Source organism: Hetaerina americana, unplaced genomic scaffold (assembly GCF_022747635.1).
Source record: "Hetaerina americana unplaced genomic scaffold, ioHetAmer1.1.p SCAF_5, whole genome shotgun sequence".
NCBI lineage: Eukaryota > Metazoa > Arthropoda > Insecta > Odonata > Calopterygidae > Hetaerina > Hetaerina americana.
In genome coordinates, this window is record NW_027287095.1 from 13,358,052 (window position 1) to 13,383,398 (window position 25,347).

Consider the following 25,347-nt stretch of genomic DNA (forward strand, 5'->3'; position numbering starts at 1 on the left):
CAGTCAGCCTCGGTGTCGTGAAGGGGTGTCATGCAGGAGAATTTAAATCAAATTCATGTTTATTAACCCAGGGGACATTGGCGATTGTTTGAGCGGGTGGTGGCGGAGGTAGAGTCGTGCAGAGGGAATTACGGTGCACGAGTGTGGTGGTGCGTGCTCGAGAATCGTCGCTGATTGTCTCTATCCGGTGTCCTTCCGTTGAGCCGCAGTAGCGGCTAATGAAAGTTCTCGCAGGGAAGAAATCGCGCCTCTCAATTTTTTTATTTACTTACTAGCAGTTGCTGGAGAATGCTTGCTCACGCTTTTCGCTTCAATTATTTAGCTTTTTAGCCATTTATTCTATGTCAGATTGCAAATTATATGCATTGGTGGCTGCCAGCTGCAGTCCCTACAGTAGATGATTCTCGAAAAATTAGTCATGACCATGAAACTGACAAGTTTTGCCGCCCTTGCATTTGCCGTGTGACCTAATAAGGTGGTTTTAAGGCAGGTGATGATGTTTCCTTTTTCACCATTGTTCATATGTTTTATGTGTCCATTGTTAATAAGGTAGTTTATTAATGCACGTTAAGCTTGACAAGTAGAGGACGTGTTAATCGTCTATAATCGTTGTTCGCTCCCTATTTTAAGTATACGATTTGAAACGCGTGATATGCTGCTTATGATTTAAATCGCGTTGACGTCAACGTGAATCTGAATTTTTTTTAAAGGGCCTTCATTGCGTATTCGACGTTTTTTGAACATCTATTTTCAACGTTATGGATAGCAGTCCCTCCTCGACCGTATTATTGCTGTTATAATTATCAGTGAAAGTGTGGATAAAATGTTCCGCATCGTAAGGTCATATGATGGAAACGAGAATGTTATCTCCCACTTTCAAAATGGAGACACCATCAAAGAAAAAAAACGTGCGAAATCCGTCACTCGTCTCCTTCGACAGGAAATGGTGGTTGTGTGACTGGCCCCGACGGGGGGACATGGGCGGAGATTGCCGTCACCAAATACAAAGTGTATAATTTCGCGTGTAGGCTGGAAAAATACAGCCCTCCATCGATTGCCTGATCCTTGACTTGAAGAGGTTTGTTTACTCCACTATAACTGACGCCCCCATATGTTATTGTAATAATCGATAAAATACCGTGGCTCAGCCTATGTTTCCCATTCTCCCTTTTACTTTCCACGGCGGGTCTCCGCTCTCCGAGTTAATATTCCATTTGCGTACAGCAAACTTCGTCGCTTTCCCGGAGAATGATATGATCTCACCCTTATTACCCTTCCGTGAGCAATCAAGTGAACTCCCCCGTCATAAATTAAAAAGCCTCACGTCGAAAAAACGATAGTCGCCGCATTATAAATTTTCCCCCGGACTCATTTCCCCTCCGTCGGTCCGCTCTCCCCCCCACCCCCTCCCGCCCGGAATCCTCCCTCCGTCTCGCGTGCCACCGAGCACACGAGATGGGTTAGGCGCGCTTTCGCCGAGGTGTTAATATCCGAGCGAAGCAGTCGAAAAGGTTATAATTGCTTTCCGATGGTCTCAAAACAGTCTCCCCCCCCCTTTCCCGCACACGCTGATAGTTTCTCTCGACGCGCTCTTGTAATATGTACGAAATTGAAAAATAAATAAATGAAATCGAAGCAGAGAGCTCCGTTCACTTTGCTCGTTGGCTGGTAAGCGTCTGTCCGCACGGAGGGGGGGACGTGTGATTTGTGGGGGCTCGCGCCCCCTACCATCCAAAGGAAGGAGAGACCCCCACCCTCCCGGAAGCAAACGCCTCGGTATTTTTCCTTCCCGCTCCAGAATCGCCGGGAGGTTGTTTAATTGACCGATTGGCCGAAATGTAGCGAAATGATTCCAAGCGCTGACGATGGGAAAGTGGATTTCAATGAGTTTCTTGCGTGTTATTTTCCCGACCCCATCTCCAAAAAAATGTGTAGAATATAACCCTTTTCATTCCCTTTCCCTTTGTCCTTTCACCGCACCCCATCCCCCTTTTTTCAACCTTCCTCGCTTCCCACCCCCACTCTGTTCCCGCCCCCTCCTTGCGTCTCCCCTCGCCCCCCTCGTGCCCCCGGAACGCGCCACTGAGTAGTGGGTAGATCTGGGTGGGGAGAGGGCCGCGGGGGTCTGGGTGAAGGGTGGCGCGAAGGGGGTGGGCGGGGAAGGGCTGCTTAACCTCCGGCCAAAAAATCCAACCCAATATCCCCCCAATTTCTTTTTCCCCCGAACCGCATTTGTACGCTCGCTCGTCCTTCCCCGCCCCTACCTGACCCCGTCCTTACTTTTCGAGGATTTGTTTGGCGAGTCACGGCGCGCTCTTTAATAATGCTGAAGCAGGAATCGATTCGGTATCAGTTGGTAGACTGACGCCGCCTTTCCCACATCGAAGGAAGGCTCTCGAGGACTAGCCCTGTTGTGTTTTTCCATTTTTTCATCCTCAACTCGACGGAGTGTGTTGTGCATTTATATTTTTAGCCTTCCCCGTTTCCTTATAATAATTACTTTGCCTCTTGCAGATACATTTGTGGCATCGTTGTTTCACCCCTCCCTTTCGTGGCTATCACCCACTCTCCCTTTCATCCCCTTTCAATTTTAGACCTCTCGCACCTCCTCCCCCTCCGCGTTCCACGTTTTTCTTCGAGGTTCGATACGTGCGTTCTATCTGTTTCTTTCCCGTCCCCTTCGCGAAAATCGCACTCCTTACTGACCGTAGCTCTGCCCTCTCGGGTGGGGGGAGGGGAAGTGGACGTTGGCCGATGGCTTGAAACACGTCACGAAATTTGCCGCACTCCTTTCCAGGACATAGTTTTTTATTACGAGCATTCTCCATGTTTAAAATGCGTCATTTCTCGTGCCGCATCATGTGGCGATTTAAAAAAAAAATACATGGAACTACGGGACCACGCCCAAGAGCCTACGCTTAGATTATTGCCACAAAGATCATCAATGTGGCCAGTATTGTTGTATGCGTAGAATGTTCTTGCTGCGGAAGCAAATGGCCGAAGCTTTTGTCAACACCTTCCACATATGTATAACTTTAGAATGGGAAAGCGCTGAGGTCGTTGAAACCTTATCAAGTTTTTTTTTTACTTTTTACGTTATCTCTCTGGAGTTGGTCAGAGTTTTCCTCAGGTTTTCACAAACTGTAATACCTGAATACTTTGAACTACGTTACATTTCGCGCATGGACTCTTTCGTCATAGTTCCGTACATTTCCAGGTAATTTATGTGACTGTATCTTTTAGGATCCGTGGATTTGTGAATGCATGACTATCACGGTTGTATTTCGAAACGAACCAAGCTTCTGAAGGTTTCGTAATTATGTTTTAACCTCGAAAATAACCTGTTGTGACTAGATTTAATTCTTTTAATTTTCACTCTTTAAGCATTAAGCTGACATTAAAAATATCAGGAATTCAGATGTTTTTCTATAAATAAAGTTTTAATTAATCAGCAATTCTATTAGCTGCACCGATTCGTTGTGCGTGGGTACAGTGCTCCATCGGGGGGACTAGTGCAATTTGTCCAAGGGGCGTGTCCATTCAAAAATTTATTGAAATCATAATTTCGAGGTTGTTTACATTAGGGTTGTCTTTGGGTAAAATTCCTAATGAGTGGGACACAATTGCTCCCTTCTGCGTTGCGACTCCGAGCGATGCGCGCCCATTTTCAGGATATTTGGCCGACGACACGGGAATCGGTCCTACCCCCCACCCTCCCCTCCAATCCGCCTCCTCTCTCTACCACTCCCCGACCCGACCACGAGACCGTGCAACCCCCCCCTCTTATTTTATTATGCTCGTGTGCAACCGTGCTGCCATCTCTCCGTCGTCAGTGTATCTTCCCCTCATTTTTCGGGTAAACTAACTTCGCGTGTCCTTTCGACGCGATTCCCAGCGCCGCGTCAGCCCCCTGCACCTTGCCCCCCCCCCCCCCCCCGGGGGTTGGGTGAGAAGGTAGGGCGGGGCTGCGTGCGGCCGCCGCCATCGCTGCTTTCATTCCCTCTCATCCCCCTTCCCCCGCTCCATTCTCTTGTCTATTCCGTTTTTTGGGACGGCGGGCTCTTAATCGTCGGTTGTTTCACCTCGCGGCCCTTTCTCCTGCCACCTTCATTATCCTCCACCGCCCCTTCCCGCACACCCCCTACCCTCTCTCCTCGCTTGGCTCCCTCGTGTCGCAGCGTTTCGTGATCTGCTAATTCAATCAGTGTATTTGAGGTAGGTGATGGAAAATACGTATCAAACCTTCGCGTTTCCGGAGGATCTGGATCCCCTGAGAAAGTGGGGCGTATTCTTGATAGGCTGGACTTGAGAATGTTAGAAAAATCAAAATCTATTGGTTTGTGGAAATTGAATAGATTTTACGAAGTACTCCGTAGTTCTTGCATTATAATTTTTATAGCTATGATAAAAATTATTTATTCCTCTTATGCCGATTTCGATTGAGGGTTGGAAGGAAGTATATGAGGATGAATAGGGACTTGGTTGTAGAGTAGGGATGTTATACTTCGTTTTTGTTTGGATAGATTAGAGAAATACTTTGTGGTTGCGTCCATCCAAAACCTAGCTTCACCGGTAGATTACCTAATAGTAATAATGCTGCTTTCATGAGTTTTGGAGTATGCATGAAAGATTTTCCATTTGAATGTTCTATTTGTTCTCAATAAGTGGCGGACATGGAACTTTTTGTCTTGGGTGACGTGATTTCTATTCTCCTCTGCGTCAAGTTCGCCGTCTTCCCCGAATCAGCCGCCGCCGGGAGCGGATACCCCTCGCTCGCCTCTCGGCCGCCGGCGCCGTCTCACCGGTAGTTCATGAAATGCGGGCGTTGAAAATGTTAGGATGATTAAGGATTTAACTTTTCTTCCTTTTTATTCGAGAATAGCCTTGTCACGCAGTCACTTTCTTCAAGAATGCCATTCAATTTTTCGGGGCGTTCTTCATCGAAGCAGTGCCCCGGCCTGCCCTCCTCCCCGCCGAATGCACACGCACTCCTTGGGATCCGCCGTTCGTCCCACGCACCCATCCCAGTCTCTCCCGTCGCCCCATCACCACTCCAGGGCTCGCATCATCCACAGGACCGAGCGCGCCTTCACTCTGGGCACTTCCACACTCCCGTCCCCCTTCCTTCCCTCTTATCTTTTGATCATTCGACGTGTCGGTCGTCCCCCCTCTCTTCCCGCCCCCCGCATCGAAATGCGCTGTTTGCTCTCCTCCCGAGGGTCTTTCCTGCTCAGGAAACTCAAATAGGATTTCTTCTCCGCTTTATCCCCGACGAGCGCCGTCTCCCTTTGGTCTCCCTCGAAGCAATGGTCCGCCCTTGATTCTCATTCGCAGGATCTTAACTCTGATCCGCCATCCATTCATGATGTTCTCGTTAGGCAGTGGAAATGAGAATGCACGTGGAGTTAATTTTGCACATGCATTTTGGGACTGTTGTGACCGAATTTGGTCCACTTAATATCCGATTTTCCGATAAAGACCGCCGCGTGAGGTGTGATATGTACATATTTTAATCTTTTTCTATCAAAATGAAATTTGTTGATACTTCATGAATTATTGTTTGCAAAAAAATAGGATCCATCTTGTAGATTCATTATAAATGTGTCATAGGGGATGTTTTCTTTCATTGTTCGTAAGTGACGCAATCTTCATGCTGGGTGAAGAGAGAAATGCTGACTGTTTTCGGTCGTGCGGTTGTGAGGAGTTATGGTGTAGTGGGCGTTATGGATGCCATTGTTCTTCGTTTCATGTATCCATTCTCCTCTTTAGGCTATTTCAAAGATATAACGGTCTTTTTTATAGGACCGTGCACGAGTTAAACTCCCCTAGTCCTTACTTCTGGGCAATTATTTTCAATATCCCTCTCTAATTGTCGTCCTTCCTTCCCGCCAATGCCAGATCTCTCCATGTAGAGCAAATGATTACAGCAAGTCGTTCCAATCCCTTTAAAAAGCTACTAAAATTAAAAAAAATAAGTTTTAACTTTCCATTTGCAGCTCTCGGCGCACATCCGTGGTTAAAATCTTCTTCTGCGAGCATTTGGCTGACTTTGCATTTCCTCGTTACGCAAACGGTCGTGCTAAGGAAAATACCTTATCTCACCCAAATACCAGTCCTTACTTCCTAAATATTTTCGAAAAAAGGCATGGAGAACAACAACATTCTAAGGGCAGTTAAGAGGAGAGTTAATTTGTAAATGTGCTCCGATAAAATGTACAGTCAAATTATTATGTGATAGGGAAAATCTAGGCCATAAAGGTTTTTTTAATACTAAAATTGTGCATTTCTATGAGAAAAAAATAAAAGATAAAGATTATAATTTGTAGCCGAAGCCGTTTATCTAGTAAGTTGTGAAAGGGGCTGGAGGTAGAGGTACTGCATGTTGTATTTCGCACGACAAAAATCGGCGCATGGTGCGGGGGAGAAGGCGGCGGAGCGCCCCTCATTTTGAGATGTGCTCCCGAGAGGCGCACCATCTTGTTTCAAAGAAGCTTGCACTCGTACTCTGAAGGACCCTCAGGAATCCACCTACCAGGGAGTCTTCAAGTCGTGGAAAGTCCGCGGGAAAAAGTGTGTCGACGCTCACTTTGAAGAATTTTGAAGCTTTATAGCAATATCTGAAATAAAATATAAATTTAAAAAATATTTGAAAATTTTCCCGATACTTTTTATGCAAGCCATATAGGGTTAAACATTTGGTTCTCGGCATACTTTTAGTCGCAGTCGCATTGGTTTCATGTTCATCTTCACTGGGGTACCTATAAATGGTATGTATTACAACTGTTATTGACACCATTTATGTATAGGCTATATTTAAATTTTACTTCTCGTTTGTCCTCTTAAATGACATTACATAATGCTCGTGAGAGTGGTCTTCAGACTCTCTTTTGGTCGGAAAGCTCCGTGATACATTTTCAATTCGACTGAACGGACACTACCCTCGCCACCGTTAGCGTTCTTGTTTAAATGTAGCATTTTAGTGAACAATGAACACCGCTATTTTTTTGTTGAATTTAAGTCTCGTTATCCAGGAGCTTGGCACCGCACTAAGACTACCCACTATTCATGATCGTCATCACACCTGCAATCAGTAATTGTGATTACCACGTGATTTATAGTTTCCAAATATGCACTTGTTTGTGAATGTACCTTGTGAGCTGGAATCAATCCCTGGAAAACAAGGAAATTCCTGAATAGTTATTTGTAGGCAGCGGGCTCAGCTGGGAAGCTCTTGCTCCTGTTGCTGTCGCTATCGCCTTGTGGAAATACTCGCTATTTTGGTTTTGTCCGGGGGAAGTCGAGACCCGTCGCTTTATTCGGGGAGAAGCTGCGTAATCGGTCGAAAACAAGCGTGGCGACGCGGGCAGAGGGAGGGTGGTAGGGGGGCAGTGGGTGGCAAGGGGCGTGTGGGCGACTCCGGCATCGGGCGTACTTAATCGCGGGGATCTGGAAATTTGGCAGGTGGCAGAATTCCCTGAGCTTAGCGAATGCCTATCAATATCAATACAAAGCCGCCAATGAAATATGCATGGATTCCGTGCTCATTACGTCATAATTGAATTTATAATGACTCATTAATTTCTTTCACGGCATAAAATTGCTTCAGAGAAATCGTTAGCCATGGATCTAATGATACACCGCGGTTCATTAGCGTGGGATTTATCTTCAGATGTGTGTACTGCATAATGGTTTCGTGGATCCCGCATTCTTCACGACAGTTTTCACTCATTCATTCGCATGGCCTATTTTGTCTCGCAGTCTCATTATGTATCAAGAGATGACAAATATGGAGGGCGTCTTAATTTTATCGCGGCTGCCTTTTTTTCGTGCCTTTTAAAGAGATCCCTTGATAAAAAACAAACGATAAATAACCCTCCAGTTGGCATAAATCAAAGAGGAAGGTTTTCCGGGAGGGTTTAAAAAATTTTCGTCACGTAGAAGATCGGTAAAAAAGAGAATCGGAGGGAGTTCGGGCAAACAAACGAGGAGTTTGAGGATAGAGGAGAATTAAACTGCTTCCCTCCTCGCCGCTCTCCCGGCTTCATTTTTTCGTGCCTGGATATACGCCGCGCGCGCGCGCGTCTGAAGACACGTGTCCGTCCGGCGCTAACCCACCCCACTCACTTCGGAACCCCAGCCCCGTCACCCGCGGCGTCGCTCACTTTCCGGCCAAGGTATAAACGGCTCGGAGATTAGCATTCCGCATCCGCTGCGATATACCTCTCTTCCCTTCCCCGTGACCGAAACGCCCCCACACCCCCAACCAGTCCCACAAATCATAGCGGCCTGCGAGAGGTAATTAAGTCGGAGGGGAGGGGAGACCCTTACCTAATTCTCCCCCTCCCTTCCTCCCCGCCCCTCCCGTCTTCGGACTCCCGTCCCTCCCTTCGCCTTCAACAGAGCCACGCACGCACGCCTCTCCCGACTCGCTCGCACGCACGCATGACGGAGGGAAGAGTGATGGGGTGTGCATTGGGAGCCACGTGGTGTGGTGCCGCCTCTCTCCCGAAGGCTGATTCCGCTGTGTTGGCATGGGAGGGGGGTGAGAGGAGGGCGCGAGGCGAATGAATGGACGGTCCGTGCGCTGATGAGGCTGAGGGAGGGCGGGGGACGGGTCGCGGTGGCGGCCGGAATCGTGTCACGCCCCCATCCACTCCTCCCGTGATGCGCAAACCGAAATGCGGGAGAGGCAAGCCCTAGTGCTTTCGACCCCTGATCCTCTAAATGATATAGTATACCAGGGAGTTTTGCACATTAAGTTCATGAAGGGTATATATACTTTCGTGTGCTCACTTGTCAAATGTATCTGCTACGAGGCGTCGCGGAGGCCGTCGCGACGTCCTTTTTTATTTCAATTTGATCGGTGGCGGGGTGACGTCCTCGTCTGGCGGCCCAGAGGTCGCGGGTTCGAATACCGCTTCGGTGGATATTTTGCCACCTCGGGCGTGGATGTTTATCGTTGTTGTTATTTCCCCTTGAAATAGTCCAATGTTAAAATACAGTTTAGTCTTATGCGTATGATAATCTTGGGGAGCGGGAAGAAAATATTTGGTTTTAAGACTATTTTCGACTGACTTATTAGAAAGAAGGAAAGGGAATTAACTTGCACTCGTGCCATGCGGCAAAGGACTTGGCTCTTGTTGTATTGCGGCGATGAACACGGCTAGAGAGGCTGGAGATGCTGGTTTTTATTTGTACTCATGTACTCTTACTACGGCGCGAATAGTTGTTTGAAATACCTAAGTGGAGTGCGTCAACTTGTACGAGGTACGTCCTACCACTCTGCTTGTCAGATTACTTCTGATCTCGTTTCTTCCCGGCAATCTCCCACGAAGTCATTTTAAACCGAGCAGCCGCGTGTCCATCACGTGAACATGGAATGCGTGCGTGTTTTTTTTGTCGGAGGGAAATAGTATTCACGTGCTAGCGCAGTCACCACCTGTCCGTCGCGCCAAAACGGAGGGTAGGATTTTTCCCTTCCACCCCACCCACTGCCCCACCGTGCCCTGCCTCCCACCCCGCTTCTCTTCCCCCCCTCCGCCCATACCTTAATACCCACCCCGGGTGTCACTCACTCATTATTCCTACCCACTGTTCTGGGGGTGGGGGGTGTACACTGCGCAGTTCCGGAAACTCCCGCGGGTCGGCGTGTCTGTCACAAGGTTGTCCCCTGTCGTTCCACTCGTCGTCAAAAACGTTTCTCTCGGCGGAAGTGAAACATTGGACGGGAAAGTTTTCCGAGCTCCGCATTTATGGCGTCGCTACTCTCTCTCCCTCTTCCTGCCTCCCCCTTCCTTCCCCCTCCCTCTCTCCCCCTTGCGAATAGCGGTCGTGTCGTATATGAAGTAATGAATGTCCGCGTGAATGTATTCCGTTTGTCCCTTGGTTGTGCACACCCTCGCACCACCCTGTACCCTTCCCTCGCCCATCTCTCAACTCTTGTTGTCACGTTTCAGCCGTTGGATGGAATTTCAAAGCCCTCCTCCCTTAATGCTTGGCCTGATTTTTCATCGGAATGATTGACTGCTCGTGGGCGGGAGCGTTTGTGAAGATCAGTCAGGGAAAATGCATTTCTTTTTTCCTCCGGTGGTTAAAATTGTAGAAATGATGAGAATTAAAAATCCTCCTCCTTGTCTCGGTGGCATTTAACTTCTCCAGTTTTGAAAATACCTTGGTGATACCAATCCGCGATGATCAACGATTTGCATCTCGCTGGGCGTTATTTGCCCTCTGCTTACTCAATATTTTCCGACTTGGCTGTTTCCCCCGAGTTATTTAAAAAGCTCTCTTGCAGTTTTTTGTGTAAAATTTTGTGATGCTCCACCACATACCTATTGGATTTCTCATGCGCACGCAAAATTTGGAAAGAGAAAAGCAGTAATTGGCATTGCAGCTAAAATTGTTCAAGTACTTGGATGATTTAAACTATAGTTCAAACACAAATTTTGCGCTATGCTATACTACTTATTGCAAACAAAGCTGTTGTTGTAATTCAGAATTGCTTATGGTTTTCATGAAAGAATGTCGGGATGAGAGCAAAATCTTCTAGACAGCCAAAGACAATTTATCAAAATACGTTTAAAAATGAAACGTGGAGTTGTTCAGCATATGAAGAAAGGAAACGTTTATCTTTCGGAATAGAATTTAAATTAGGTTTCTGAGCCTTTGAAACAATTTAAACATCTTTGACAACAGCCAATTATATTAATTACGAAACTGTATTAAACTTTCTAAAATCGATTTTTGGTACTTGAAAATCCGTTAAAGTTTCATTGAAAATTAATTGGTAGTGTTCACCTGCTGTGGTAGGTAAAATTTACGACTGATTATCTTTTTTGATTTTCTCTGATTAAGCAGCATGGCTTTATTTTCGAACTTGCATTGCTATTTTAACATTGAAATAATTGTTTGTTGATATAACAAATGTAAGTAACACCCTTTGCGTTTCTATCTCGTTAATTCTCGATAAGAACCATTCACAATACCTTAATATTAACCGCATATACATAAATGAAAACCTAGTTATGAGATATCTCGTATTTGAGGATGAATGAAATTAATTCATATGGAAAGCTTTCGTTATTAGGGCTGTCATAAGGCTAAATCATTATCAGTGTTGAGGGGTATGGTGTGGGTGAGGCTTGATTGTCCTCCCGGAGAAGCGCTCCCTCCTCAATCTGGAGGGTGAGGTCCCTTCTTTGAAGAGAGTGACGAATAGGGTAGAAGCCAGGCCGAGCGGCAGTCGAAGCGTGAGGTCGCCGGAATCACTCCCCAGGAGTTTCCTTCCTCTTCTCCCGTATGCTTTATTGCTCCCTCGGACGGGGAGGGGAGAAGGACACCCTTTTCACAATTCCTACCACCCCCTGGACACCTCTCTGTCCTTTTTTTTAGCTTGGTGAACTGAAGCTCTCGCCGGGGCATGTCGGTCGGTCTCCTCGTCCGTTCTCCTCGTCCGTTGAACTGAGTGGTTTCCAATTCATCATTTCGGTGGGCTAGGTGAACAAAAGGATTTGAAAACATTTTTAAATGTAAACCAATATCACTTGCGAACACATATCACGTGGCATTACGTTGCATACGTCAAGTGTAATGTGATTATAAAAGCTTAAATTATGTTTATGAGTGACCTATATGTGAGAAATTAAAATGTAAATTAAATAACTTTTATTGCGTAAATAGCAGTCAAATAACTCTCTGAATAGAAATGCTAATTTATATTTTTATTCATTGACCATTGACGAATGTAATTTTTCTGAATGTGAAGGTTGAATAAATAGCATGGGCATGACCCAATCGAACTGCTACTTACTATGAATTTATCTTTAGTCTCTGCAGCCTAAAAAATCAAGTTGAGTCGTAGCAAATACTTTGAATTGAGTGTAATAGTCTTGATTGGGCATTTAATTGGGCTATTGTGATTGGTCTCATGATTTGTGTCCCGAAGAGGTGACTTGAAGCACCAAAGAGGAAACACTTACGGCTGACGGAACCGTTATTAGGGCTGTCATATTTACGTATATTCACTGCAGCGATAATGCATTAATAACCTTCAGTTATGCATTACCAGATCGTGGAGAATTTGAAAAATGACTTGGATTCTCCAGCTTCGAGTGCCTCTCGTGGCGAGAGCTTCTTTTTAAATTTCGGAAGAGGTTTGCATGCTAGAGAAGGGGGTGGGACACTTTGTGGGATTTAGTTCTTCATACGGTGCGAAGGTGGGCTATTACCTTGCTATAGCGGACTCAGCACATGGAAGAGGACGAATAAGTTGGCTTCGAAATAATTTTCAACCGCGCCCCCCTTTCAATGCTTCGTCCAATGAAAAGGCGTTCCCACTTTCCATTGGGCTGTTAAATTTTAAGCGCAAATGATCGGGCGCTATCATAAAATTGTTTTTTCAACAGAATGTTTCACATCAATAAAGTAAATATTTTTTCATTCGCTATTTTCCTCTCAACTCAAGGATTTCTTATTCTGTGCGGTGGTTCAAATTCCTGTGCACATTATACATAATATTTCTCCTTGGCTAGTTTTTTCCTTCTGATTTCATTGATCCGATATCCGGATATGACGGACGTATTGTGGTTACACACTGTAAAACTACGAATGGTGGCTCGTTGACCTTCCGGTCCCATGATCTCGTCGCAACTCTCTTTCTCCGCCGCCTCTGAGCGCATATATCGCCGTCTTTGTCCCCCCCCTCCCCCCGCGTCAAGGGGGAGGAGGCGTCCCCCGTCCCTCTCCCGCCCTCCCGCACTTCCTCCTCTCCCCTATCCGCGGCTCAAATTTTCTGTTTCTGCGACCTTGTCCAGCGGAAGTCGCTCTGCAACGCTTCGTCTAGGAGTGGGGGAGTCATTAATTAGCCCATCCCACGGGGTTTTATGCGTCCGGCGTAACCTCAGGGGTGTCGGGAAGGTGGAGGTTGGTTCCCTCCTGTAGTCTGCCGTGCTGGAGGAAGGAGGTCCAAAGGCCGTCGTCGCTGCTGGACCCCGCCCCCCCCCCTTGAAAAGAAGCTCGGAAACCACCGCGGAGTCTTTTCGCGGGACGGCTGGACGGACTTGTACCCACTGCGTGTTGTCTTATACTTAGGTTGCGCACTTATCTATTTTGGTCGGCTCCTCTCGCGGAATTTTCCTGTTTTGTCGGAACTTGTAGCGTCATGCGGAAATCTCGGAGGGTAGATTTAGGTGTATACGGCGAAAGTATGTGTTATGAGCAATAAAAGTCTTCGTTTCCCTGTCCCGCGGTATACTTAAGCAGTTAGGTCACGAAATGTAAGCATTTGACTCTTTCATATCGGTCGCGGAAATGTCGAGCAGAACTTTCGGGGCCAAACTTCGGCATACCTAAGAGGAAATGGTACAATGAAAACGGCGAGAGCCTACCTCACAGACATTGGAGAAAATATTTTTAAGTCGGATATGTATATTTTGGCTGTAGTTGTTCTTTTTACATACCCATCTTCTCTATGGTCATTTCCAAGGGAAGAATTGTCGAAAGGACATCTCTGCATCAATTTCGTTCGTGCATCTATCTACTAATACTTAACTACCTGACGCCACTATCGTGGCGCACCCTTATAGATATGAGCGAAGGTCTAAAGTCGTTGTACGTTTGCAAGTAAACAAATCTTAAGAAGATCTTCATGAAACCTAAATTGATTAAAATCAGAATCTGAAGTGATTAGAATCAGTACCTAATGTGATTAGAATGCATTTGCTAAGAATGTATTTTCGTCCATTTTCATCTAAATCTCTCTCATTCGAAGTATTTACCGTTCTGCCTTTATACCTCATGGCCGATGACTTAGAGAGGAAGGGACCAATCCCTGGGATTCGAACTGAGACCATCCAGACAAATAGCTGGAAACCTAGGTGCTATAGCTCGATGCTGGTTGTTTTTTATTTGTGATATTGATGGGAAATATCTTCAGTCGATTTGCAGAACAGAACATTAACATAGAAAACCGACCGTTGGTAATTTTTTTCGTAAAGCTCCGAATGTATTTACTCACGCGATGGGCGATTCCAAGATGCAATATAAATTGAACCCCATACTTCTAAACTCATGATCGTTAGTAGTATCCCTTACTTTAAGTACATCGCCAGTGTAGCTAACTTCAACAATTTTTTGAAAGTTTAAATGATACAATGGCCAATTTTTTCGTGAAATCCTTGGTCTAAATGAATTATTTCTTAACTTTTTACAGCTATGCACCGTATGCCTAAACTTATGGTCTATTGCCACTCCGTTATTATAACGGGGAAAAAATGTCGCATTCAGCTCAGAATCAGCAGGCACCTCTGTCAAATCACCCCAATGAATGCAGCGTTACGGTACGTCTCTTTATGACATTGTCCATCGTACCACGGAGAAATAACACCATGAATATCCAGGGATGATCCATGTGGGCCCAGACGGTAGTGGAACTGAAGGAATTTTTTCACCATATTGGGAAAGCACTGCATTGTTAATGTATTGTATCCATTATATATTTATTGCACACTTTCCATTATGTAATTGAAATATACTTAACTTTATGATAAGATTTATACCAGCATCAAACCACATTTTTACGTTAACGTCTGACTAAAATCTTACCCATTGACTTGGAAGACGAAACTTTTGATGCAATAGAGAGGTTATTTCTCTCGTTCGACCGTTTTACTTGTTCTTTACATACACATCATTCACACTTTGACTGCCTTCTCTTTACATTTCCCAGCGCTCGATTTTGGTCCCGGATTTCACATCCTCTCTTCTCTCTCTCTTTCCAGGAGGCGGAGAGTGCCATAGCGGCCATGAACGGCCAGTGGCTGGGCAGTCGCAGCATCCGCACCAATTGGGCCACGCGCAAGCCGCCTGCGCCCAAAAATGAAGGTAAGGAAGGCCGCTCTCGACCAGCCGGCCTGCCGAGGTCGCTCACGCGCCCATCCTCCTCCCCCCAACCACCACCTTCCCTTTCGAGAGAGAAAAGCACGTGCCCTAAACGGCGGCGAGGGTCATTTCTCGAGATCTCGCAATCGGCATCACGGGATAGCACGCGGTACACTCGGTCGGGATGGGCTGCCGAGGAAGGGGGCGGGCTTCGTCCGAGTGGTTGATTCCCATTGTGGGTGAAATCTTTCCCCCTCCAAATGGTGTAGTACACAGCAGCTGCTGTTGAAACGTTGAGTGCAGCCATTTATTACATTGGCTTCGTATATTCACTGCAGCAATCACAAGCCTGTTCAAGAATTTGAACCGCTAAAAAATCAAATTTAAAGCAATAGGGGAGGCTAAAAATGCCCATAACAAATTAATGACGACCTCCAGTTCAGTTTTTGCCACCCGAATGGGAGTTCAATTTATAAATATTGAAAAACTCACTATCTCTTACTCTTTCACTAAGACTGCACTAATAAATAAACTCAAGTCAAGAGGAGTTGACGAAATAAATGGAGAAATAATCAAGTTGCTCGTGGTGAAAACAAAGGATACCCTGTATGGAATAATCTAAGATAACCTCGACAGTGAAAAATGGCCAGGAAACTTAGAGAAGAGAGTGATGATTACAATGCCCAAGAAACCAAGAAGAGTGAATGCGAAGAACATTGAGCCTGATGTCTCACGCCTCGAAAATACTTACTCGGATAGTTAGCCAAAGAATAGGAGGATAATTAGAAGAAAACCCCTTCGGAAAAATGATTGGGCTTCAAGAAAAATCGAGGAACAAAAGAGGCAATACGTAGCTTGAGGGTGCTGGCTGATAAATGATAAAAGAATCAGGTGACAACCATGCCAATGAAAATCGGAAGGAAAATGGTAGCCAAAGAAAACAAAGGAGTTAGATAAGGATTCAAACTCATGCCCGCACTATTCAGCGTTTATCCAGAAGAAGAGGCAAGAAAAGAAGAATATCAAGCAAGAGTCAACTAGGTTAATGGTGAAGAAATTAATAACTTAATCTTAATCTTAATCTTAAACTTGCAGATGACATTGCAGTAGTCGCAGAAATGAGAGGATCTGAAAGCAACTCTGAATGTCATGGACCAAGTACTTCGGTAATGTAATATAAGCATCAATCAGGTGAAAACTAAAGTCCTTGTTCGTGGGAGAGAAAAACTGAATACATATATCACGACCCGAGGAGTCAAACTAGAGCGTGTCGAATCCTTCGCCTACCTGGGCATAAGTATAACTTGGGATTGAAGAAGTTCGATCAACTTCAAATGAATGATATCTCAAGCGAGGAAGGTGTTCAAGAGGAAAAGGCAATCAAAGAACCTGAGGTTACAAACAAGGAAGCAGTTGGTGAAAACGTTCGTATGGAGCATGGCGCACTACGGATCAGAGACGTGGAACAGCGAAGGACAGAAGTTCTTGAAACATTTTGATACCCTGGTGAGGAAACTTCAGCTTAGGGGGGGGGGGTCCATGATGACGAGTTTTTGGGCAGGACGCCTGTTCTCCTTCACGGCAATGCCAGGCTTCACGCGACTGAGAAAACGCAACAACTGATCCGAAAATGCAGATGGAAAATTTTGACAACAAGCAACAAGCCACCCTACAGCCCGCACTTGGCTCTTTCAGACTTCATCTAAAAGGATCAGACTTCGACCTCAAGACGCTCGTTGGAACACGGGCGAAACTGTTGTCCAAAAAATAACAACCTGCGCGGTGGCATCCCAAGAATGGAGAGTCTTACGATTCTTAATTGATTTCATTCCGACAGCTCATTGGGCGGCGACTATTAGTCAGCTCGTTCTTTGCGAGCTTTATACTCGAGATCTCACCCTCGCCGTCAGATATTGTGCTGATTGGTTCATGGTGTCATCTGTCAAGTTGTGCCATGGTATTTGCCACTTTGATTGCCATAAACCCAAAATATTTTATTACCCCAATGTTGTTATGGACTTGTAATACTGTGTTTAGAGTGTATTGAAATATCAGCCATCGCTTTTTCCTGCATTCCTGGGTAGGGTGGATATATGTTTGCTGCATTGAATTCCCCTACCCATAGTTCTTTTAAGTGAAGGCGTCCGCCGTTTACATCCACAACTTCGGAAGTGAAACAAGGGTTTTTGATGAAGTGTTTTAGCATTATTTAAGCTGTAAAGAATTAATGCTTATTGTGACCGCTTGCAGTCGGTGTCGTGCGCATTGTATGTGTGTTAAAAATCTATAGAGCACCATTGTTTGTTAACTGGTTACTTTTCTTAAATGTCGTGTAACATTATGCCAATAATGCAGCCTCAGTTTGAGTAAGATGCATGTTACTTATCTTCTCTGTGTTCTTTGTGTCGGGTGTCTCTAATGTCATACTGAATATACGTGTCAGATCTCTCAGTGTTTTCTCTGCACATCATCCTACGGTGTGTTCTCTCGTCTCGGGAAGCTAATCAACTTCCTCGAGCATTTCAAAGCGAGATAGCATGGCCCAGCTCGCGTCCCCTCAGCGCGGCGCGAGGGCACTGTCGCCGATGAGGCGCGTGACCCCAGCGATCACACGTTCAAGCCGCCCTTCCCCTCATACCTTCGTCGAGTGATGGCTGAATATTGTTGTTGATCCCCCTTCCTCGAGCAAGTCTCTCCCAGCCGCCTCCCCACACCCCCCGCCCCTCTCCATATGTCCCACCGTCCCCCTCTCCCTCATCCCCTTGACATCCCCTCTCCCCCTAGAGGCTTTTGAAATTGAATTAATCCCCAGCATGTGTCGACCTAATATGCCGTGAATGGGAATTTGTGAAATGTACTTCCTTTCCACTTATTTTTAAAATACTTTTCTGTTTGTGACACTTATTGAGTATGAGAAATTTGTTTCAAGTGAGAGGATTTGTTCTTTTGTTATGATGGAGGAGGAAAATGGTGCTTTTGGCCACTTTCTATGTGTGTGTGGTGTGTGTTTGTTCGTTAAATCGATGAGAGACTGACAGCGCCTCCAAGGTGAGGTCATTAAGAGTAGCTTTCTCATAGAAATGCATCCCATTGTGCTGTGTGCGTTTACGTATAATGCATATGCAGGATTTATGTGTACCTGAATACATATGTGCTTTTATATACATATTTAATCCTTAGTTTCCTTGTTGTCCGGATTTGTTTTTTATTGTTCACGCTTTTAAAAACCCTGCTTTAAATGCCACTTGTTCGTATCGAGCTTATAGTTGTAAATGTCATGTGATATCCTGAACCAAATTGTCAATACTTCCTACTGCCGATCTTCGTGGTTGCCTGAGACTCAAGCTCCTCCTTGTGCATTCATCGTGAAAACCCGACCCCAAAGAGGAGTCACTTTTGCTTTGTTCGTCACTTCACTTTTGTTCGAAGAAATACAACTTCCATTGAAATGATGCCTTCTTCTTTGCTGATAGAATCCCCATGTCATTTTTCTAGACGTTTCGAAAATTTTAATGAGCTCTTTCTGGCTTTGAATCTATTTCCAATGGACGGTGGTGGTCGAATTAAAAGACGCCTGCGAGGATATGCATCCATAGTAGATAAACCTAGCGCTGACAAAACTCACCGTTGCTCTTAATGTAGGCGCATCGTCCACGACACTGAAAATTCCAATTAATGATTGAAGGCGACTTTGAACCAAGGAGTCGGCCTTTGATTGACATTGATCTTTGAGAAACTCATGTGTCCTGCATGACGTAATTAGGATTTTCTCTGTTTGACAAACTAATGATGTTACGAAATTTCTTTCGGGGTAAGAGGCAATTATTTTAGATTTCTCAAATTCTTCACGTAGCTGGCTCCGTGTTTCTACGAGTTTGCCTCCACAGTTTCACGACGTTAGGGTTTCTGACTGTTCTGATGACCGGATGAATTATAACCGGTGTGTGCGTGTATCCAGCACACTCGTAGAAGTTTTTAGAAATACATTATTCGATCCCATTCGATCCAATTTGATCCAACCTTGTTTACATCTCTTCTTTATTACAAAACTTCAGTGCTGTACATTTTCTGATACATATTTAATGTTAACCCCGCTTCGATATCTGGTCTAAATCGTTCGTGAGTAGCACGCAATTTTCCGGCTTCCATAGTTCTCTGTTAATCACTGTGTCGTCTACAAATATTCTAAGATGCCTGCTAACGTGAGAGCTTAGGTCGTTAATGTATAACAAGAATAATAAGGGCCCTATAACACTCCCTGCGGCTTTCCTGAACTTAATATGAACACTTATACCTTATAAAACTTCCTACGGCTCGTCTGAATTTAATGAACTCAACCCATCAACTACTACTTTTCGCTTTCGGTTAGGGAAGTCTTTTTTTTTTAAATACCATAATACATTAGTTGGTGTATCAAGTTCTAGTAAGAAACCTTTCGAAGGCTTTCTCGAAATCTGAAAATACAGAAACCACTGGGGTATTCCCTTCTTCCGGTTTCACGGTATCAAATAGAAAGGCTCCGTTGTGTTTCGCACGATCTGAGTCTCCTAATCTCGTGCTGGTTACAGCAGCTGACAGTCGAGGTAATTGCTAACGATATGTTCTAAGATTTTTCAGGAGATAAAAAGAACGCTCTTCAGCGACAACACAAATATATGTATGAACTGTGATTCAAAATTTAACTAAAGAAACACGTAGAAATTACACGAAAACATTTGGCGTTTCTGCGAGTAGGCCGCCATCTTCAGAATCAATAAATTAATATATATGGCCAGTGTAATAAATGTTCATTAGCGGTGTGTGCAGAGTTGGCAAGAGGGTAAGACCGATTATCAACGTGTATGGAAGAAATAATGAAAGAGGCCTGGGAAGAACGTAATAGGAATAAATTACGGTGGGTAATAATGTAAAATAAGTTACATTTGCGGGTGCCCAAGATGTATAATGTCCGTCAGCCAAGGGGTTGAAAGCACTGCTGAGTACATTGGAAATTCAGTGGGATAGGTATGAGATGAGATTAAATGAGAATAAAACAAAGCCTATAAAGTTTTCGAGAAAGAGAGAGGCTAAATGAAACGTTAAAATAGGCGGGCAGAAACTATAGCAGGTGTTTTGGACCAAAATGGTCAAAGCAGTAGGGGCATAAGAATAATTGCGTTAGGCAAAGAAGCATTCACATATACTGAAAGAAGAGGAAGAAAGAATAGATGCAGTAGAAATGTTAAAAAAAAGGCTGTACAAAGCTTGAATAAGGATTGGGGTTTTGAACGGTGCGGATACATGGTCATTGAAGTTAGGTGTAGATTGTAAGCTTTTGAAATGTGGGTGCGGAGAAGGATGGAATCGGTGAAAGGTACAAAAAGGAAAAAACGAACTAGGAAATACTAGGCTTGGTGGGGGAGGAGAGAGGATTGTTAGGAGATTTCCAAAGGAGGCATGGGGATTTAATTGGCAATTTTAATTGCTAGCGGTATGTTAAAGACTGTGATAGAGGGTAGAATCTTAGATCAGCGAGGAAGGGGCAGGAATAGGATAGGGACGTTGGGCGGAATGAAGGGAGGAAGGAAGTACGTTGAATTGAAGATGAGTTAACTGCAGTATCGGATTTCAGGTTTTTTACTGTTTGAGGCAAGGGAATATTTTTAACTCATGTGGCACCATGTATCCATTAAAAACTTCGTGAACTGGTAGAATACCAAGTAATGATAACGAGTCAAAAAAGGTTATTAATTTACCTAGGGACAAACCGCCGGTACACGTTTAAACGTAGTATAATGCGACAGTAAACACTACAACACCTCGCTCTAAAATGAACCATTCTTCAATTCCGCATGAATTCCATCTCTCTTGATGCCCTCCAACGTGCCAATTCCCTTTCTCTTTACCCCTCTTACCTAACCGTTTTCCGGAATTACGGTCTTCAACATTCTTTTGCCACTTCCATCCAATTTTCTTGGTTGCTCGCTAATTCTCCCAACCACCACTTCTCTTTCTCTTTTACATATTTAGGACTTCTTTGTTCGTTTTCATTCCTCCATTTTTTCCATTCTTTTCCGCACCCATATATCAAAAACTTCAGCTAAGACTATCCTTTTCCCTCTCCGACGTAGTTTCGGAGACACCCAGAATTATGTATCATGTTATTGTTTTCGCCGAACCAGAGAATAGGAAAGTAATTAATTGACCCCTAAAAAATCGGTAAGACAAATAGTACGAGAAATTTCAGAAATTTCGAGTGTTGCGCTCAGACTGCAGATTTCCCATCGCCAGACGCAAAATAAACCGGTGGAAAGCTGGCTCAGGTCTGATAACTGCGAGATGATACGTCGGATGTGCAGTTTAAACATATCTGCAGTGGACAAAGGGTTCCAAGTAGTGAGAGAGAGTCACGGAGACGGTTCGCCCCAACCGGGAGGAGGTGGTGACAGGACGGGGCGCGACGTGCGCCCTGCGGCTCATGCAACGCTCGTGCGGCGGAGGTGGAAAGGCCAAGTGGACGTGTTCGCATCCACCTGGGAGGGAGGATTAGAGAGGGGCGAGGGAGAGGCGTCGAGAGGCACGCCGGGTGATGAGTACATACGTCCTCGCGCGGGAGGTGCCCGGCCGACACTCGATGTTCGTCATTTTATGCATCTTCACCCGGAAGAGTGGCACGGGGCGGGGTCACAGGCGGATCCCTGCGAAGAACTCTCGTTCTCTAGAGTCGCGTGACGCGAAAGAGGATTATTGCTTTTTTTCCGTCTTGCTTTCTTTTTCCTCGCCGTCACAAGACATCAGCCTTTCGCAGGCGTTCGTCTTATTGTAGAGCTAGGGAAGCTCTCCGCGTCCGGTGACTTAATGCCGACGTGAACAAGGAGCCGTTTACCGAATATGCGTGAGGAACGATTCTCTTCCATGGCCTTCTCCGAAATAATTCCAGAATTCCGCCCAACTCCCTTTGCACGCCACTGCCTCGTCTCCTTCGTTCTCCACTTATATCATCTTCAAATATCTCTTCCCCTATGGAAGTGTCTTTGCAGGACATTTGTCAATTAATCCTCTTATCGTTCGTAATTCGTCTTAGTCAATGCTCCGCTGATGGCGTCCTCGCATCTCACTTCCGTTCACCCTTTCTGAGATGACACCCTATTTGAGGGAATCCCAGGTGTCGACCGGTTCATATTTTTCCGTCTCTATTACTTTCTCCGTTTCATAGGTCGAAGGCGAAGCGAATTTTCTTTACTGAAAACAATCGAGTGCAAGTCAAGTAAGCAGATTCAGCTCCGGGATTATTGTGACTGCACTGCCATTGTACCTGAATATTTATCGGCGCGAATTTAAAGACTGAGATTATCGGAATGTGATGTGAAATCAATTTTTTGAATCGGTAGTGGCCCTCGCTCAAGGTTTTCTTGGTTTCGGTTGTGCAAATCATTGATATTCCATACCTCGCTGAGCCGATGTCTGTTTCCTTCGGTTGGAGTGCGCATGCGTCAGTTGTCGTTGTGGCTCGCCGCGGTACCACGGCTGCGCCCTCTCCTACCGCCGCTTTTTCCCTCAGTGCCGTCTTCGGTTATGCTTCATTAAATATTTTATTCCTGCAGCCTTGTTCTCCCTTTTAGCTCGTTCATAGTTGTATTTCCAGGGATGGGCAATGAAAATCAAATCCCTTACACTTGCTTCCTGTGTGATATCATTTATTTTGTCAAGTGTTTATCAATTTTTGTGGCTGACTCATGCTTGGAATATCTCTTAGTTGAGTTTTTCTATAGTCTTTACAGTATTATGAGTTTCAAAAAAGGTTGAATCTGTCACAATAAAGAGCATGTCCCAGTTCTAAGGATAAATGGGAAATATGTGATCGAAAAATGTGTCGAATGGAGGGAGTGTTTATGAAGAGCATTAATTGCTGTTGCCCCACGCTTCCAATCGGAAGCAGATTCTCCTTTTCAAGCGGCTGCGGAATAAATTGATCTAGGCTTCGAGGTACTTCCTCCTCTTAGTAATCCAGCCATATTGCCAGGTGATTGTGAAGAGCTTTTGGGCCACCTCCGCGAAATACTCTAAAACGTGCTTGATGAAGCGAAATAGCGCGAAAAAAATCATATAAAAATAAGCCGTCAGAAATAATTGTACTGCTCTTTGATGAAATGGCTGTCAGGATTTCCTCGTTAACACATTAGTAAATGGACGGATTGCAGCAGACGCGATGACATTTCACGAAAGCGCTCTTAACGACTTATTCGACAGATCTTTTATTTTTTAACGCTGAACATTTTGAATTCTCAGCTTTGCTATCTTTTTTTCCCAATTAATCGCTCCCATACTCACCATTGCGCAAAAATGACACTTTTATCAAACTCTTCACCCGATACATTAGCGGCAAGAAGTCGCGATGCCTCCTCACTTAATTTTTTTTTGCCAGAGTAGAGGTGTTGCATTCATAACCCAAATTTAATTTTGAAACGAATTACTTGCAGAGGGTTTCTTATGCCGGCTGTTGCTTTATGATTTTCAATTTCCCAGTTTATTGTCACGCTTATTCCGAGACTTGAATATCAGCGCGGGATTTCACGCCGCAGTATTCGCGCGATCCTCAACCCATGATTCCATTTCTCCTTCCTTCTCTTCTCACTTCCGAGGTTGCCGTTCCTCGCGGTGGGCCCTTTTCCTGCTCGACATCCCGGTTGACTCTAGTTCTTGAGAGAAGGGTGGGGATGGGATTGGGTGCAAAAGACTCACTTAAGCCAAGCTAAAACCCGCGGAACCTCCACCCCCCCTTTCCCCCCCTTTCTTTCTCCTTCGATGTCGACGGTAGCGAGGAAAATATGCAAAATACGGTCTTATTGTCCCCTTCCCCCCTCTTGCATAAGTTCGTTACCTTCTCCCCATCCCATCCTCTCCCGCCATCCGAGAGCCTCTCTATCGTACCCTATTTCCCCATCTCGTCATAGGGACGAGGAAAGAAAATAGAAATGCTATTAGAGGGTGTGCGGAAAGACAGACACCCCCTGTCTCTTTTCATTCTTATCGGTATCCTTGACGGGTGGGTGGCAGAGGGGACCTCCTCCGGAATCCAATTTAAAGAGTCAAATATTGGGCGGGGAGGGATGGGTTGCTTTTATCAACCTTCGTTAATATGCTCTGGCTCCATTCCCTTCCTATCTGTGTGTGCGCCCCTCGCCACTTCAAAATGCAGCACGGAAATCGAATTAATCACTCGATCAGTCGACCGTATCGACCAAGTGTCAAAACTGTCTAGCGCACGTTGATTGGAAAGTGATAGCCCAAGTTGTTCCCCGCGTCCGGCAACTCGATTGAGTTTCATCGCCCGCGCGCGCGGCCCGTCGCTTCGGAAATGCCAAATGAGCCTTCGCCGAGAACACTATTTCTTCCCCCCCCCCACTTCCCCCCTTCCAATTCACCCCCGATTCGATCTCCGTCGCCCTTCGCTCCAGCACGATGCGCGCTAATGTGCTCATTTGGACCAGCTTCTTGACCTCACCCCAGCTATTTCCATTCGCGTGCGGATTGGTCGAGGAGTTAGTTCTACTTGGAATTCCAATCGTTTAGCCATTTCTTCTTCCTTTTGATGCCATCCCCCCCCCCCTTGGACCCTGACCTGGTGCACCGAATAACGTCGGGTGGGCCTTCAGATTGTTTTATTAAACTAGTAGCGGACCGATTAAAGTAGTTTTTTGATGGACTCATCACTGATGCACTTCTAAATTCTGTCTAAAACGGCAGTAAGTACCATGAAAGACTTGAAAGACTAAAATGTTCCCTGTTAAAAAAAAGACTAAAAGACATCCCTGGTGTATAGTAAATTATTGTCTTCGGAAACTTTTTTCATAGTTTCGTGATCTCTGATTGCTGTTTTAATTTTTTGTTCGTGTATTCTGTATATTGGGCATTTCATTTTTTATCGGGATAAAGTTTTTAATGTTTCCGGCCTGTTTATGGCGGCAGAACTTCAACCCCAGGGAATGTTAAAGTTATTATTTTACTGAAAACACAGTTCAATTCTGCCGTTGTTTTCGGCTTAAGCTTTAGTCATTGATATATTTGTATTAACTTCTTTCTTAATTTGCTTCTTATCCGAGCTCCATGGCCTAAAATTATTTTTCCAGTATTTCTTTCACGTTTGAGGGGAATTTTATCATACGTACACAGTTCCGTCTTGAAAGAGAGTAATATTTTCTTATATTGGTTAGAGTTTATTAATATTTGCTCGTGGATTCCTCCTCAGATAACATTCGTTCAGCACTAATTGCATATTCAGACGAAAGGTAAATCGTGTGGCAGTACTCGGGCATTTCTTTTGAACTTTTCTCTCGATTTGGATCATTATAGCAACGAATAGGAATTTAAAACTCTCCATAAGTGTAGTCTAAAGTAAAATTGGTCCGAAATATTAGGATGGCGAATCAAGTAACTAACGGCTAGGGGAAAAAGAGAAGTTCCCAGTTGCAATAAAAAGATAGGATCTTC

At 44.9% G+C, this 25,347-nt stretch overlaps 1 protein-coding gene across 1 annotated transcript in view; it reads left to right on the forward strand.

Annotated features, from left to right (window-relative positions):
• Positions 1 to 25,347, forward strand: part of LOC139693537 (nucleolysin TIAR-like) — a 99,463-nt gene that overhangs the window by 31,025 nt on the left and 43,091 nt on the right. The window contains exon 2 of the mRNA XM_071591734.1: positions 14,778 to 14,880. Within this exon, the coding sequence (XP_071447835.1) occupies positions 14,802 to 14,880 (79 nt within the window). The 5' untranslated portion in view covers positions 14,778 to 14,801. The remainder of the gene's footprint in view (positions 1 to 14,777; positions 14,881 to 25,347) is intronic.